Source organism: Oryctolagus cuniculus, chromosome 9, assembly GCF_964237555.1.
Source record: "Oryctolagus cuniculus chromosome 9, mOryCun1.1, whole genome shotgun sequence".
Taxonomy (NCBI): domain Eukaryota; kingdom Metazoa; phylum Chordata; class Mammalia; order Lagomorpha; family Leporidae; genus Oryctolagus; species Oryctolagus cuniculus.
The window spans coordinates 103699325-103715417 of NC_091440.1; the positions used below are offsets into that span (position 1 = coordinate 103699325).

At 46.6% G+C, this 16093-nt stretch overlaps 1 protein-coding gene across 6 annotated transcripts in view; it reads left to right on the forward strand.

Moving 5' to 3' along the window:
- Positions 1-16093, forward strand: part of ANO2 (anoctamin 2) — a 387627-nt gene that overhangs the window by 214013 nt on the left and 157521 nt on the right. For 4 of the 6 annotated variants that reach the window (XM_070049342.1, XM_070049346.1, XM_070049345.1 and 1 more), the window contains 2 exons: positions 6122-6133; positions 6360-6470. In XM_070049342.1, the coding sequence (XP_069905443.1) occupies positions 6122-6133; positions 6360-6470 (123 nt within the window). The remainder of the gene's footprint in view (positions 1-6121; positions 6134-6359; positions 6471-16093) is intronic. The other 2 variants (XM_070049344.1, XM_070049347.1) reach the window with 1 other exon arrangement.

The window sequence follows — 16093 nt, forward strand, 5'->3', positions numbered from 1 at the left end:
CCTCTCTTCCATTTCCAAGTTCAACTGGCCCCCTCCATACCAACCATTACAACTTTCAAGGGCTGCTGATATCACACGCTACCATGGACTCAATCAACAACCATATGAATGTTGGATAGGAACTGCCAGTATTGTAGATATTATGGATGAGGTGCTGGGGTTGTGTCCATAAAGACCAAGAAGCACTTTCAGTTGCTTGAGTACTCGCCTGCATACTGGCCACAGGGTCGGGCTGGCTGCATGCAGAGCGGGCCTTCTCCTGTAGCTGAATGAGCTTTGCCTTGGACTTGGGACCTCAGGCTTTGTGATCTTGATATTGCAGAAGCAATCAAGTGAAATTCCCAACTGAGTCTTGCTCTCCAGCCTGTGTGTCTCCGTGACTGTGGTGTGTCGTCATCTCTTCCTTAATGCTCTCATTAGCCAACTTGTCTTTGAGGAGAAGAGCTGAGAAGTGGCAGGAGCCACAGAGCAGCTGCATGGAATGGAACGTACCAATCCAAGTTGTTCTGCCTACATGTGCTAGAGGGAGAGGTATAATAATGTGGCTTCCCCCTGCTATCATGGGTTTTCACTCCATTGCAACCATTGCATTACCATGTACTGCGTAATGTATCCACTCTCCTCCAATCCTTTGTGTTACCCATATCCCTTGAGACTAAAACCACCATGGATTCTGTGGCAAATGAGAGAACATTACATGAATTCTGCTGTCAAGCAGGATTCAAATTAGTTAGGAAGATAAGCATTGGAGAATAACTGAGCAGTTGCATTTCTTGGAGGAAAATACCTCAACTGGTGTAGAAAGGGCAGTAAAAGTTTGATTGTGAGTGAGTTAGGTGGGGCATCTTTTTACTGTTGGACCCATCTGATCCTGCAAAGAATATGTTGATGTATGAGTGTACTTCAAAAAGTTCATGTAAATTGAATTAAAGGAAAAGTTTATTTTGGTCTCCCAATTTTGGAAATCCATTCATACAAGGGATCTTCAAAAAGTTCATGAAAAATGCATGGATTTCCAATTTGTTTTGTCCCCAAATAAACTTATCTTTTGATTTTTTTCTATGAGCTGTGTGTGTGTGTGTGTGTGTGTGTGTTATGAGAGAGAGAGAGAGAGAGAGAGAGAAATTGCGAGCTGTGATAGAAGACTGTAATTGAGCATGGGGAGTAGTCAGGAAGCAGTTTCTATTCTCCTAATGCCAAGGCTAGGGCTAGGGTATCTCTAAAGAAGAGAAGAAATGTCCTGGCACCCAAGCCTGCATGAGACAAGCTCAGTGAGTCTGCTAGGAAGAGTTGGGGAAGCCAGCACATCTCTCTGTCAGAGGACTTGTAAACACAGCGCCACACAGAAAAGCATCAGGCATGACTCAGTGCCCTGGAGATCTCTGCAAGGAATGGGATTATAATCCATTTTTCCTTTCTGTAGCCTGATTTCCTGTTTTTCTGTTTAACCCATTGAGCCATGGTAACTTCGTGGGAGGTACATGCTTTGCGGAACTCACGTGCAGGCTGAGAGGGGCCTGGCCAAGTTTCAGTTTATCCACGGATAAGGAGTTGTTCCTGATGGAATCTCTGTGTGAAGCTCCGGCAAGGCTGGTTGGCGCCATAGCACGGTTGGTACACCCCACAGGTGTGCAGCCCGGGGCCAGGTATAGGTGAGAGGAAGAGAGGCCAGCCTTGTCTTTTCCTTTAATGTATTTCCATTCTGAACTAGGATATTAAGCACCTTAAAAAATTCTGTTCAATTTTGAGCACAAGCATTAAGCACCTACTGTGCACCAAAATTTGATATGGAATATAGAACTACCTCTATATTCTCTGATCTCCACAGCTAATACATTCAGCAGGGTACTGTCTGGTCTATAAATATTTAACATAGAATCAAGGGGACATGCGAGGATTCTTTCTCACTAATGTAGGAAGAAGGAGTGCTTTTACTAAACCAAGACTGAAGATTGGCTGAATTTTATTTTTTTAAAGATTTATTTTATTTATTTGAAAGACAGAGTTGCAGAGAGGTAGAGACAGAGAGAGATGTCTTCCATCTGCAATGGCTGGAGCTGTGCTGATCTGAAGCCAGGAGCCAGGAGCTTCTCTGGGTCTCCCATGAAGGTGCAGGGGCCCAAGCACTTGGGCCATCTTCTGCTGCTTTCCCAGGTCATAGCAGAGAGCTGGTTGGGAAGAAGAGCAGCCAAGACTAGAACCAGTGTCCATATGGAATGCTGGCGCTTCAGGCCAGGGCTTTAACCCACTGCGCTACAACGCCGTCCCCTGTTTGGCTGAATTTTAATGGTCAGCAAGAGGAAGAAGGGATACCCACAAGGAGTGTGGTGAGCAGGAGTCTTGGTGTGGCAAGTGTAGAACAGAACCAACAGAATGCCTCTGAGCATATGGTTGGCTTCAGGAAACAGGGCTAGGGGTGCAGCTGGGGACAAGGGAACAAAGACCAGTGGCCAGGTCAGGGAGGACACTTACTGCTTGTCTGAGTTTCCTGTGGTTCATGGGAAGGAAGGCACAGAGGGCAAGAGAGGCCAGGCATGTGTGCCATGGACAAGAGCCCTAGGACTTATAGGAAGTCCTGTAGGCTGGAGCAAGTTTATGTTACACTCACATGAGGCACAAAAGGGAGGGAGATATTATTCAGGCATCATGGAGAGAGGTGCTGGGGTCTTAGAAGGCCATGGTTAAAGGTGTTTTCCATTTTAACCAGATATCCCTCAGAATCAGGGCTATAGGGTACCCCCAAAAGGTTTGTGGAAAAATGGAATTAAAGGGTGAGTTTATTTTGGTGCCAACAAAGTTGAAACCGTGTGTACGTGGGGTCTCTAAAGAGTTATTGGAAAACGTGTATTTTGAAAAAACTATGCGAGGATTTCAAGAAGTTTTGCACAAACTTCTTGCAGTCCCCTTGTACTCCCAGGGCTGGTCGTCTTCAGCCTCAAGCCCTCATTCTTCTCTGGAGTGTTCACTAGGAAACCGCTTCTCGGAGGAAGGAGGGTGCTCACTCACACATATACCACAGTTCCTTCCTGTACTATTCCTCCCATGCATACACTGTTCTCACCTGGAGGGGCCGCAACATGAGGACCACCCTGGGAGGGGTTGGGCAAGCAGAATGGCTCAAATGCAGCTCACAATCCAAAGAGAAGCGAGAGTTGGGGGGAAACCCAGCTGGCAACTGCTTTCTGACAAGGGCAGGGAAGGAAGAGAGCAAGCAAATGCCAGAGCCAACCCACTGGGCCAGTGCAGCCCTGACCCATGGGGTGTCCCTGTGGATAGCACCCAAGGTCTTGTTGTGGGGCACCTTTGATTACGGTGTGCCCTTGTTGCAAGTGGGCTTCCCAGGTCCCTGGGTCTTTAGCTGTAAAGTGGTGCCACCTTCCGCTCAGCCAACCTCCCCTGCCAGACTCCCTTCTCTCCCTCTGCTGAGGCATTCCTGGAGTTCTGGGCACAGAGCGTCCTGCTCATCCATCTCTCCACCAACACCTGTCACAGCAAGCTTCAGATATCCTCAACAACTTCCCATCACCGAGGAAGCAAGATCCCCTGCTTGCCTTTCTGACCTTGACTCATGCCATTCTCTTCCTTGCTCAGCCTTTCCAACCACATCACCCTTCATTCTGTTCCAAGTCACGCCACTCTGCTTCGGCCAGTCCCACTGGGTAGACTGCTTTTGTCCCCCACGCCACCCTGTCCCATCTCCACAATGGTCTGAACAGTCTTTTCTTGTCTTGGTGAAAAGGTTACTGCCTTCTGTGTTTCTTATCTTCATCTGCTAGTTTCTTATTTGTGTGTTAGTTTACTTCCTTTTACCTTCCTGCACTGGAAGGTAAGCTCTCTGAGAAGAGGGATCTTGGCCACAGTGCCAACACCAGAGCCCCTGTGCCTACAAAAGGTCCCAGGGCATAGTAGGTGTTTGATGACTCTTTGTTGAATGTACATCTGGATCCCACCTTTGGATCACCCAAGGATGGTCCTGCATTTGTCCTGGACGCTTCCTCTAGGCCTGCTCCTGGGGAGACCGACCCATAGAAATAGTTCCTAGAGTCTTGGTGGGAGGTGTTATGTATTTAAGATGATCTGGCCTCAGATCATTCAACCAGGGAGATTGGGTCTGGGGAATCAACCTGCCCTTGTCAAAGCCCTCTCTAGGTCCAGATTTTGCTGTGACCAGGATCTCAGTTGTCCGGCTGTTGAAGGAATCTATAACCTCATCCAATCTGCACATAGGAAGAGCTTTGTCCGACCTGCCTCTGCCAGAATGCAGGGTAACCTGACTGCTTTGAGTCCCAGACTCCTGAGTCCTGATGCCAGACTCGGTCAGAACGTATGAGACGTGTCTGAACTGGGACCCAGGGTGGGTGAGATGGGACACAGCCACAGCTGGAGCGACATGAGGAAGCCCTCTGTGTGACACCACGGCTCGCCTTGGGAAGCCCAAGAGGAGTAGGAAACACCCTGCCAATCAGCCAGGAGAGTCTTTCTCAGCCCGTCTGCAGGGTATGCAAAAGGAGAAGCCGCGGTGGCTCATCAAGTTCTAGAACCCATATTGTGGTATTCACCAAAGGACACCGCTTTGGTTTTTAGCTGAAATCTTCCATTGGAATGTCATAGAAGAAAAGCAACCAGATTCACGTGCTCTGGAGGAAAGCTTCAAGACTCTATTTCTCAAAGTATTCCTGCAGGATGTGGATTCTAGCAGGCAAAAACTGTCCTGTGGGAAAGGGAGGACTTTAGAAAATGAAGCAGGTGTCTTCACAGTAGTACTTTTCAGATTTTTTTAAAATTCTCCTTGTGACTCTCACAACAAAGGCGACACATTTTGTGCTATTTTCCCGTCTTTTAGACCTTGGAGTCCTTTTGTAGCTCCAACTTTCTTGGCATATACCCTGGGAAATGTACACTTCTCTATGCTGGAGAATAGATCAAAGGAAGAGAAGCAATCAAGTAACTTCACAAGCATTTAGAGGTGTCTGTGTGTTCTGCATGGTGGCAGTTACTGCGAGGAACATGAAATAATATAGAGCAGGTAGCCAATCCTCATGTGAGGACAAGAAGACTCTCACGTGCAAAGAAATAATAAAAGCTAGGAAATGATGAAAGAAATATATGTAATCAAGACTTAGAATGTTGGTATAAGCCATAAAAGTCTAGAAATTCAGAGAGGGAGGAGATCCTGCCCGGTAGCTATGTTGCAACTGTCAGAGGAGGCCTCCTGGAAGGGGCGGGGCTGACATAGCCTCAGAGATTGGGTGATGAGGACAGGACTTGACACTTCAATGGCATCACCTGCGGCTTTATTGGGTCTGCTTGTGAGTCGCCTACATGGTCTCTCCTCTCTGGCATGTCTTGTGAAAACCAGATACAGGGCAGAAACTAAGCCTGTTGGCTTCTGGAATCTCTGACATGAGGGCAGTGATAAGGACAGGTGTGTTCTCCGAGCAATGGAGCTCACTTGAAGCCAGTGGCGCCTGAACCCCTGCCTAGGCGTTGTGGGTAAACAATGCAGGAACACCAAGTCCTCGCACCTGTAGGTATTTGTCCGGGAGCTGGAAGCTGCAGGGAAGACCTGCCAATGAGCCAGGTGTACACTGTTAAATTCCCTTTGAAGTGAGTCATGCATCCTCCTGCCCCAGCATCTGCGTTAATTTGATTTGACCATGGTCCTCTTGATGAGTTAGGTGCTCGTTCCCATGCCTGGTGACTCACAATTCAGGTTTGTACGGCTGAATGGCCCAGGGAGGTCTCTTGAGCATCAGTGTACTTGCCAATGAGTTACTCACCTAGGCCATACAGGAAACAGGTCTGAGCAAGTGAGTTTTAAGATTCCCCATGGCCACCTTCGACTTTGATGTTTATTGGTCGCCATTGTAACTTACAGAATAATGGAGCAAGGAAGCAGTTTTGCTGTTGCCCTCACTCCCAGCTGGGGGACACATCTGTTTTTCCAGCTGGGATTTGGCTGATTATAAGCTAAAGTGTGAGGTAGAAGGCTAGGTGGGGGGTTGACCAGATGTCTCCTTCTGCCTTTGGTCAAACTGCTCTGCAAAGCACATGACTTCTTCCTATCAGCTGCCTTGTTAACTTTTCCTCTCTCCTTTCTCAACACCGGTGCCACCCCCAGGAACGTGCTCAGGTTTGGTTTCTGTGTCGTCACAAGTGTTGTGCGTTCCCTTTCTTCTCCCTCACATTGCGTTCTTGGTCTAGACTCCCCGTAACTGTGAGTGGTGTGGCAGTTCCTGTCTGATGGCGTCCAGTCCTAAACCCCTGCCTCTCATGTACTTGTGGTGTCTGGTCAGAACCCACAGGCCAAGGGCACGCTTCCTCCTCTCCACTAACTGCTCTCTGGCTCTTTGGTTTAGGAACATTCCCGGCCGGAGTATGAGAGCAAAGTTCGAGAGAAAATGCTGAAGGAGAGTGACAAGTCGGTGGTCCAGAAATTAGATGCAAATACCGCTGGGAGTGAAGATGAGGTAAGACTCGGCACCTGTTGCACGTGGTCCACTTTATTTATTGTTAAGACATGTGGTCCTTGTATTTGGAATGCCTTCGTGAAAGGAAACCGGGCTGTTGAGGAGGGGTAGTGTGGGATAGGATGAGGTGAGAGCCTGACACCGCTCATTGTCTGGAAGTCGGAGCTCACAGGTCACAGTCTCACTCGTCTGGGTGAAAAGGATTTTCAGGCCTGGTTCCTCTGGTGGCCACCACTTCGATTGGGAATAATGGAAAGAACCATCACTGGATCAGTTACCACCACAGCAGCTAACCCTGAATCCATGAGGTCGGTCCTATTTGTCAATGAAAACTCATGAAAAAAAAAGTCACGTCTACAGATGAAGGCATTTGCCAGGGGTCTTACAGCAGTAAATGGGGGGTGGATCTGGGCTTCCAACCCAGGTCTGTCTATTACGGAGTCTTGCACCTGACCACTATACCATCCTGCCTTCCAAATGCACTGGCAAAATCAAATGGAAGACATGGCTTACAGGGCCAGCAGAGGCAAACTCATGCCTGTATTTGCTTGACTTGTTCACCCGGTAGTCCTTACATTTCATCTTATCTGAGCGGGCCTCCGAAGGCGGCACTGTGGTGCTGAACCTGTCCTTTGAGTCAAATTTTTAGAGTTTTAAGGTGGAATTCACTCATTAAACAGCTTCAGAATCTGTGCTGTGATATGTAAATATTCGTAGTGCTTGTGTGTGTGTATGTGTGTGTGTGTATGTACGCAGAGGGGCTGGAGTGGGGGATCCTCTTGGCAGTACCTGTCTCTGAGTGCCTGAGTGCCATCCTTTGAAATCAGAAGATGTGTGTGTGTGTGTGTGTGTGTGTGTGTGTGTGTGTTTATATCTTTCCAAATCTGATACTTGAAAAAATTCAACAAGATTGAAAATCTGTTGTTTTTACATGTGTCTTTTCTCCATCTTGGACTTGAATTCAACTTTCATTTCATTTTATGTTCTTTAAGTTGGAACCATTCACGTTAACATGCAAATGTATGCAAGCACCAAAACAGAAGAATCCGATGATTTGGAGCCCGGAATACTGGCATTTAAAAAAATATGAGACTTAAACAGAAGACAGAGAGAAGTCCTCTGAGTTGTTATTTTTTTTTCCTAGATGAATAACAAGTTCAAGACTACCAGCTATTTAGGGAAATAATGAATTTGTTCTTAGGAAAGAAGAGCTATTGCTGACCCCTCATTGGAGAGCAAACATTCTGTGTTCTGTCAGCTTCAGCAACTCCGTGTTTCTTTCTCCACCCCCTGCCCCGAGCAATATACAGTGGATAATTTTATGAAAATCACATGTAACTTTTATTGACCACTGACTCATCTAATTTTAATCCCGTAGACGGGAATGCCAAGGAGCTGGAGTTGTGTACACTGAGGCTGTGGTTCTAATATAAACATTGCTGGGATATGTATGCAGGATAGGTCCAATAACTTTCAGGAACCATGAATAATTAAGAAACATCTGAATGCATTATGAATGATACATATGTTTATGGTTTAGCATTCAACCTCTATTTTCATTACTCTGTGGAGAATGCAAAGCTCAAAGCATCTAATGCCTTCGGGCACTGGGGGGGAAATGACCTTCCCAGATGAGTAGTGGAAAGTAAAATGGCCTAGAATTGGATCGTCAGGATCCCTCTCAGGGTCCCTGTGTTCCATTAATACTGGAAATGCTCCTGTTCTTGCTACAGATCTGGCCATAGGTGGGAAGGAAGCATGAGCACATGTTGCTGTCTGATGGGAGGGATGCTGCTGTTGGCAGCAGGGAGGATTTGGCTAATGCCCACACCCTGCTCTGGCTCTGGGGGCACCTCTGTGTGTGGGATAGCTAGGAAGGGCACCTTTTCCTGGGGGATGGACAGGGACTAAGAATCAAGTGTAGCAGTGGCCCTTCCTGGGCTCCTGTCACCCAGAGGATCCCTTGGTTCTGCCTTCCCTGTAGCCCTGAGGCTGCGTGTCACCTCCTCCCCTGCTTTCCTTCCTGTTGCAAGATAAAGTGCTCAGGAGCTTGCCTAAACCACATAGCTAGTTAGGCAGCTGGTACGCAAACAAAGTTGTACCTTAATACACAAGGCTCATTGCTTTTTGCACTTTAAGGCTATCAGGTACAGTCATTTTTTTTAAAACATTTTCATTGAGACTTCTTTCTCATACCTTAAAAGTCACCCACTTAAAGTATACAATTCAGTGTGGTTTAGTGTATTCACACATCTGTGCAATTATGCCCACCATGTACGTTTAAAACATGTTTTAGGGTTTATTTTAAAACATTTTTATTACTCCAAAAAGGAAATCCTATACCCATCAGTTGCCAAGCTCTGTGCAACAATTGATCCAATTTCCATCTCTACAGATTTTCCTATTCTGGATTTTCATGTACATAGAATTGTGTACCATGCATACTTGAACTTCTTGCTTAGCAAAAAATTTTCAAGCTCACCCATGTTGTAGCATGTCTCAAAACTTCATTCTTTCTTGTTGCCAAATAATATTTAAGTTCTAGATTTGCCTCAAGATTTAGCCATTTATCAGTTGGTGGACATTGGGGTGGTCTCCACTTTTTGACTATTATGCATAAGGCTATGATGAACATTTTTGTAGAAGTTTTTGTTTGCATTTTTTTCATTTCTTTGGGGTGTATATCTTGGAGGGGAATTGCTGGATCTTGTGGAAACTTTATATTCAACATTTTGAAGAACTGCAACACTATTTTCCAAAGTGATACACTGTTTTACACCCCAACCAACAAGATATGAGGGTTCCAGTAGTTCCCTACCCTTGCCAACCCTTAAAATTTGTGTCTTTAATTTTACACATTCTAGTGGTGTGAAGCAGCATTTTATGATGTGTTTAATTTGCATTTTTTGCTGAGTGTCATTTCATGTGCTTATTGGCCATTTGTGTCATCTTTAGAAAAATGTCTGTTTTGGCTGGCACCGCAGCTCACTAGGCTAATCCTCCACCTGTGGTGCTGGCACCCCGAGTTCTAGTCCTGGTTGGGGCTCCGGATTCTGTCCCGGTTGCTCCTCTTCCAGTCTAGCTCTCTGCTTTGTGGCCCAGGAAGGCAGTGGAGGATGGCTCAAGTGCTTGGGCTCTGCACCCGCACGGGAGACCAGGAGGAAGCACCTGCTCCTGGCTTCAGATCGGCGCAGCGTGCCTGCCGTAGTGGCCATTTGGGGGGTGAACCATCAGAAGGAAGACTTTTCTCTCTGTCTCTCTCTCTCTCTCACTGTCTAACTCTGCCTGTCAAAAAAAAATGTCTGTTTAAATCCTTAACCCTTTAAAATTATGTTAGTTAGCTTTTTATTTTCATATTGTAGGATCTTATTTATTTTTATTTATTTATATTCATTTATTTGAAAGGTAAAGAGACAGAGACAGACAGATCTTCCATCTGCTGCTTCACCCCGCCCCCAAAATGCCTGCAACAACTGGGCTAGCCTGAAACCAGAACTCAATCTGGGTCTCCCACGTGGTCAGGGATCAAGTACTGGAGCCATCACCTGCTGCCTGCTGGCGTTAGCAGGAAGATGGAATTGGACCCAGGACTCACAAGTGGGTACTCTGATGTGTCAAGCAGCATCCTACCTGCTTTGGCAAATGCCTGCACCTGTATGACTTTTTAAATATATTCTGGGGGCTGGTGCTGTGGTGCAGTGGGTTAAAGCCCTGGCCTACAGCACCGCATATGTGCACCAGTTCAAGTCCTAGCTGCTCCACTTCCAATCCAGCTCCCTGCTAATGCACCTGAGAAAGCAGCAGAAAATAGCCCAAGTCCTTGGGCCCCTGGACTCATGTGGGAGACCTGGAAGAAGCTGCTGGCTCCTGGCTTTGCATCAACCCAGCCCCGACTGTTGTGGGCATTTGGGGAGTGAAACAGTGGGTAGAAGACCTTTCTCTCTCTGTCTCTGCTTCTCTCTGTCAAATAAATAAAAATAAGTCTTTAAAATAAATATATTCTGGCACCAGTTCCTTATCAGGTAATATAATCCACAGATATTTTCTCTAGTTCTGCAAGCTGTCTCTTCACTGTGTTGAAAAGTGAAAGCACTAAAGTGTTCCATTTTGAAGTAGTTTAATTGGGTTGTTTTTCCTGTTGTCACTTGTGCTTTAGGATCACATCTAAGAAATTATTGCTGATAGACTCCTAGTTTTACTTCCTACAGTTATGTTTTATGATCCATTTCAGTGAGGTTCTGTGCATGATGTAAGGAAGGAGCCCAAGTTCAGCACCATTTGTTGAAAAGACTATTTTTCTTCATTGAATAATCTTGACATCCTCATCAAAAATAAACTGACCACAAATGTCAGAGTTTATTTTGGGACACTCAGTTCTAGTCCATTGATCCATATATCTTTCCTTTTGCCAATACCACATTCTCTCAATTATTGTGCTTCTGTGGTAAGTTTTGAGATTGGGAAGTGTGAGTTCTATGAATTTATACTTTTTTTTCCAAAACTGTTAACAATTCTGGATGCCTTGTAATTTCCACTTGGATTTCATCACTAGCTTGTCAATTTCTGCAAAACAAAACAACAAAAAAGCAAGCCAAAGTTCTTATAAGGGTTGATTTGAGCCTGTAGATTAATTTTGGAAGTAGCCCTGGCTTAATGATAGCATGGCACAGTTGGTTCTTTGTATCCATGGATTCCACATACATGGATTCAACCAGCCATGGATTGAGAACATTCAGGAAAAAAACAAATTGCATCTGTCACGAACAAGTATGGACTTTTTTCCTTGTAATTATTTGTAAGCAGCACAGTATAACAACTATGTAGAATTTGCATTTTATTTAAGTAATCGAAAGATGATTTAAGTATAAGGGCATATACATAGGTTATATGCAAATATTAGTCCATTTTACATATAGGACTTGAACATCCAGAGATTCTGTTATCTGTGGAGGTCTTGGAACCAAGGCCCTGTGGAGAAAAGACACAGTTGTATATATTTCCAGTTCCTTAAATTTGTTTTTCCAGTAATGTTTTCCAGTTTTCAGTGCATAAGTCTTGCACATCTTTTCTAAATTTATCGGATTATTTTATTATTTTTATGCTGTTGCCAATGTAGTTTTCTTGGTCTTATTTTTGGATTGTTCAGTTGCTGGTATATAGACATGCAATTGACTTTTGTATACTGATCTTATATCCCAGCACTTTTCTGAATTTATTTATTCTAATAGCTTTTAAAGGATTTTAGGCATTATCTGCTTATAAGGTCATATCATTTGTCTATAAACAAATTTTTACTGCTTCCTTTTGAATCTGGATGTATATTCCCCCCCCTTTCTCTCTTTCTCTCTCTCTCTCTCTGACTGGAATCTCCTGTAAAATGTTGAATAAAAATGGTCAGGATGGACATCCTTGTCTTGTTTTTGATCTTAGGAAAATATTTTTTAATCTTTTATTATTACGCATGATGTTACCTGTGGCCTGTTGCTGTTTTTTTTTTTTTTTTAATCTCTCTGTAAGGTTTCCCTAAGAACAATTCACATCTTATTCATATGATGCAGATCTGAAATGAGGTGGTGACTACGAAATCACAATAACCGGCAAGGCGGTGAGTCCCGAAGGTGGGCAGACAGGGGCGGAGCCTCACCCATGGGGTTGGGGTCATTGGCGCTTTCTCCAGGTGGCTGAGCCCGTTCCGGGTCCCTTCTGCCTCAGCTCTCACAAGGGATGCTTGTATTGTATGACTTCTGTAATTTGAGTTGGTGACTTTGTTCATTGATGTGCAGAGATGATATTGGTCATCAACCCGTCACTTTGGAAATTGGACTATCCCTTACTTTTCTTATATGGTGATATTCTGAAACTTTTTGTATCAGCTTTTATTGATTTTTGAGGGCGGGGGGCATAGGGAGAACGTTCATAATGATAAAAGTAACATTTATAGTGTTCAATATGTACAGTATTATTTCACTGAAGTCGTAACAGCCGTTATGATCTCCCAACTCACTGATCATATGCTGAGGTCTAGAGAGACCTTAACGCTGTATGGAGCCAAACTGGAGTAAGCGCCAGGCAGTTTGCCCCCAGAGCTGTGCTGTTAACCTCTAGATTCTGTATCTCCCGAGTATTTTCTTTCCACGGATCTTCCCCAGTCGAAAGGCAGGAAGGACTGTGGTATTTGTTGGAAATATGGGTACGAGACAAACTTGCTACCCTGCTCTGGTGGTTTTCTGCAAATGCTGGTGGGGTGATGCTTGTTGCTCCAGTTCCACTGAGGGCGCCAGCGGGGAGAATTAGCTCAGTTTACATCCAGAAGTTCAGTAGTCAGTAGGGAGAATGCAGGAACATAAACACTGGTATATGCTGTGTTTCCAAGGAACTTTTAATGAAAGAATAGGCTGTTTCTTTTTGTTTTTCCTGGATCAATTTGAGTCTTTTCTGGAATCGTCAATCCTGGAAAGATTCAGAGGTTTATCACATTCCCTTCCAGGGCTGGGTTTTTTCTCTGCTCATGTGACAGCAGAGCTGTATGTGGAATGCAGATGGAAAGGTGCTGGGAATGAGACTGAGGGGTAGTGCTTTTTTTTAAGATTGTATTTTAATTATTTGAAAGACAGAGTTACAGAAAGAAGTAGAGACAGAGAGAGAGGTCTTCCCTCCACTGGTTCACTCCCCAGATGGCTGCAATGGCCAGAACTGTGCCGATCCAAAAGCAGGAACCAGGAGCTTCTTCTGGGTCTCCCTTGTGGGTGCAGGGGCCCAAGGACTTGGGCCATCTTCTACTGCTTTCCCAGGCAATAGCAGAGAGCTGGATCGGAAGAGGAGCAGTTGGGTCTTGTGAACCAGCACCCATATGGGATGCCAGCACTTCAGGCCAGGGGTTTATCCTGCTGTGCCACAGTGCCAGCCCCCTGGTTTTTGCCTCTCATTCCTCTGACCTCTTCACGCAACCCTTTCTAATTCTAGCCCATGCCTCCATTTCTTTCAGTAAATGTTCCATTTATTAGAGAAAGCAGAGTGACATAGTTCATTAGAGGGAAAATAACATGAAGAACCAGTTATTAATGCAGAAGAAGGGACGGCAAAGCCAAGTGGCGATACTGAGGCAAGTGAGAGGTTAGCCGCAGCAGGAGTGGCTGCCCCTCTTGGGCCTGGTAGGACAGGGATATTTCCAGAGCTAGGGGCCAGGACTACCCAAAGGCAGCTGGAGCTGTTGGAGGAGGTGTGGCCACTTCTGGTGATGCCAAGGGAAGCTGCTGGGGAGCTGGGGGAGGAATACCCTAAAGTTTTCCCTCCTAATGTCAAGGCTTCCATCAGTACCTCCCACTGGCCGACTCTAACTGAAAGTCAGCTGATTAGTTATCCTAGGAGGTAATTTTCAGGGGTTGATACAAGAAGTGGAAGCAAAGAAGGCAGCCAGTCCATCAGAGAGTAACTGGCAGAGGACTGGCCCAAGAGTCCTGTCATTAAGTCAGTTTAATCACAGTAGAACCTACAGGCTGTGGGCGATTCGCCACTGAGCCCTTGCTTTGGAGAGTTGAGAGGCTGTGGCTGCATGAGCAATCAGGTGTCCAGACCGTTCCTGAGCTGTGGGCAAGTGTTTGGGTGAGTGAGGGTATGTGAGGGAGTGTGGGAATGGTGTTCGCAGGTATGAGAGTGTGACAGATCCTGGGAGTGACACAGGTGGGCTCAGATCAAGGAGGAGGGAACCATATCTTTGTGCTGAGCTGCAAGGAGCATGAAGCAAACCGAGAGGAACAGCCCAGGTGGGGCTTCCAAGAGCCTTCTCCAATGATACAGAGCGCTGAGAGGGCTGGAAAGCCAAATCCCTTGCAGCTCTCCCCAGGAGTGACCTTGTGGAGCTTGTCACCCAAATATTGACCCAGTGTGGATGCCGGCACCGGCCTTTCCCTCTGCCTGATGCTGCCTGCAGTCTCCATTTAGTGACTGTTTTATGGGCACACTGAGGCTGGAAGGGGACCTGTGCCAAGAGGCGGCTGTGGATAGTTGGGTGTTAATTTACTGTTCAGTGCATCACCCTAGGGAGAAAATTTCAAAAGCAAACTCATCTGACGTTAAGGCATTGAAACATTTACGACAGACGCCTCTGGCAGGCATGACAAACAAACACGTGGGATAAATTATGCAGGAGTGCACAGCCTTTGGCAGGGCCGGGACAGGAGCGGTAGGCAGCTGAGAGGCTGTCAGGGTGTGCGGGGGAGAGGGGAGGCCTAGGAGCAGGACAGGACATCCTGTGCGAGGCTGTCACCCAGGGCCAAGGAGCGTGCATCCAGGGTTTCCACGCAGGCCCTTTCCACGTTCATGAGAAACGCTCTATGGAGCAGATTCAGGTCCCCCACCCCCTGTGCCGCATCCTCTTTGGAAGCCACTAAGTGACTTAACCATTGGAGGATCAAGCAGGTAAAGAATCTGAGGGATTCAGCAGGTTTCTCACTGGCAAACGGAAAACAGTGGGAAACCCAAAAGGATTTGACCGGGCTGTTGCATGGCAAGTGGAGGCAGGGTGGGGCCCGGTTCCACTTCTGAAATCTTCGTGTCGGCCCCAGGTGCCTGGGGTCTCTCATCGTGCTAATCACGAGCATTCGTGGCTGAGGGCGGTGAAGCTCGGGCTTGCTGGGGACAATTCTGGGCTTTTGCTGTCTCCCACACTCCTGCCTTGAGTGAGGGATGCTGGTGGGAAGAGGCCCGAGCCTGTGTGATAAGGAGGGGCAGGTGGAGGGTGGCTTGGAGGTCCCGTGGGCCATGGTGCTGATTCCCGCTCCCCTTGAGAGTGTCCCTGTGTCCGCTGTGGCAGCAAGGACACGAATCAGGCCTCGTTGTACACTGCGGCATCCTGGCAGAACAAGTGTCTTGTGAAGCTGGACTGATGCTGAAGGCTGACAGTTTTATATACTATTATTTTAAAATTTATTTTACTTTTTATTTTGTTGTTTCTGGCTCTGTCTCCTCCCTCTCTCTCTCTCTCTCTCTCTCTCTCTCTCTCTCTCTCTCTCTCTCGCTATCTCTGTGTCCCTCAAGGAGTGACCTGCATCTCTCACATGTGGTTCCATTCCCCTGGGTCACTTCAATCAAGGGGAGTGGGTGGGCAGAGGAGCAGAGAAACGGGTGTAGCAAGGGAATAGGGGGAGAATGGGGGTGCTCAGTCCTGGTTGAATACAGGATGTCTTAGCAGGAGCAAAGCATTTGAGTGTAGACTTGGATTCTGCACCCTGTTCCCTCATTGGTGGCATCCAACTCCATGGCTCCCCTTGGAACCCCCTACAAAAACAGTCCTTGGCTCCTGGGCTCTGAGCAACAACTCCAAGCACCCAAGAGACTTCACTACAACGCCCCATCCTGATGTGAGCAGCTGGACCTGGGGAAGGTGGAGGGAGAGTTTAGTGATGGGGGGGGCTCCGGGTGATTCTGACTGACTGCCCTCTGCTGAGCGTTGCTGTTGTGGGACAGGAGAGAGGGAGGAAGGGTCCGAGCTTCGCCCGTGCATACCCACCGTGCCCTGGCCGGCAGCATCCGCCAATAGCTCCTTCAGCAGAGTATGGGGCTGACTCTCTGAACAGCTGTATCACTATCTCACGTGGCAATCTGGGTGAAGTTTTTAGGTTTAT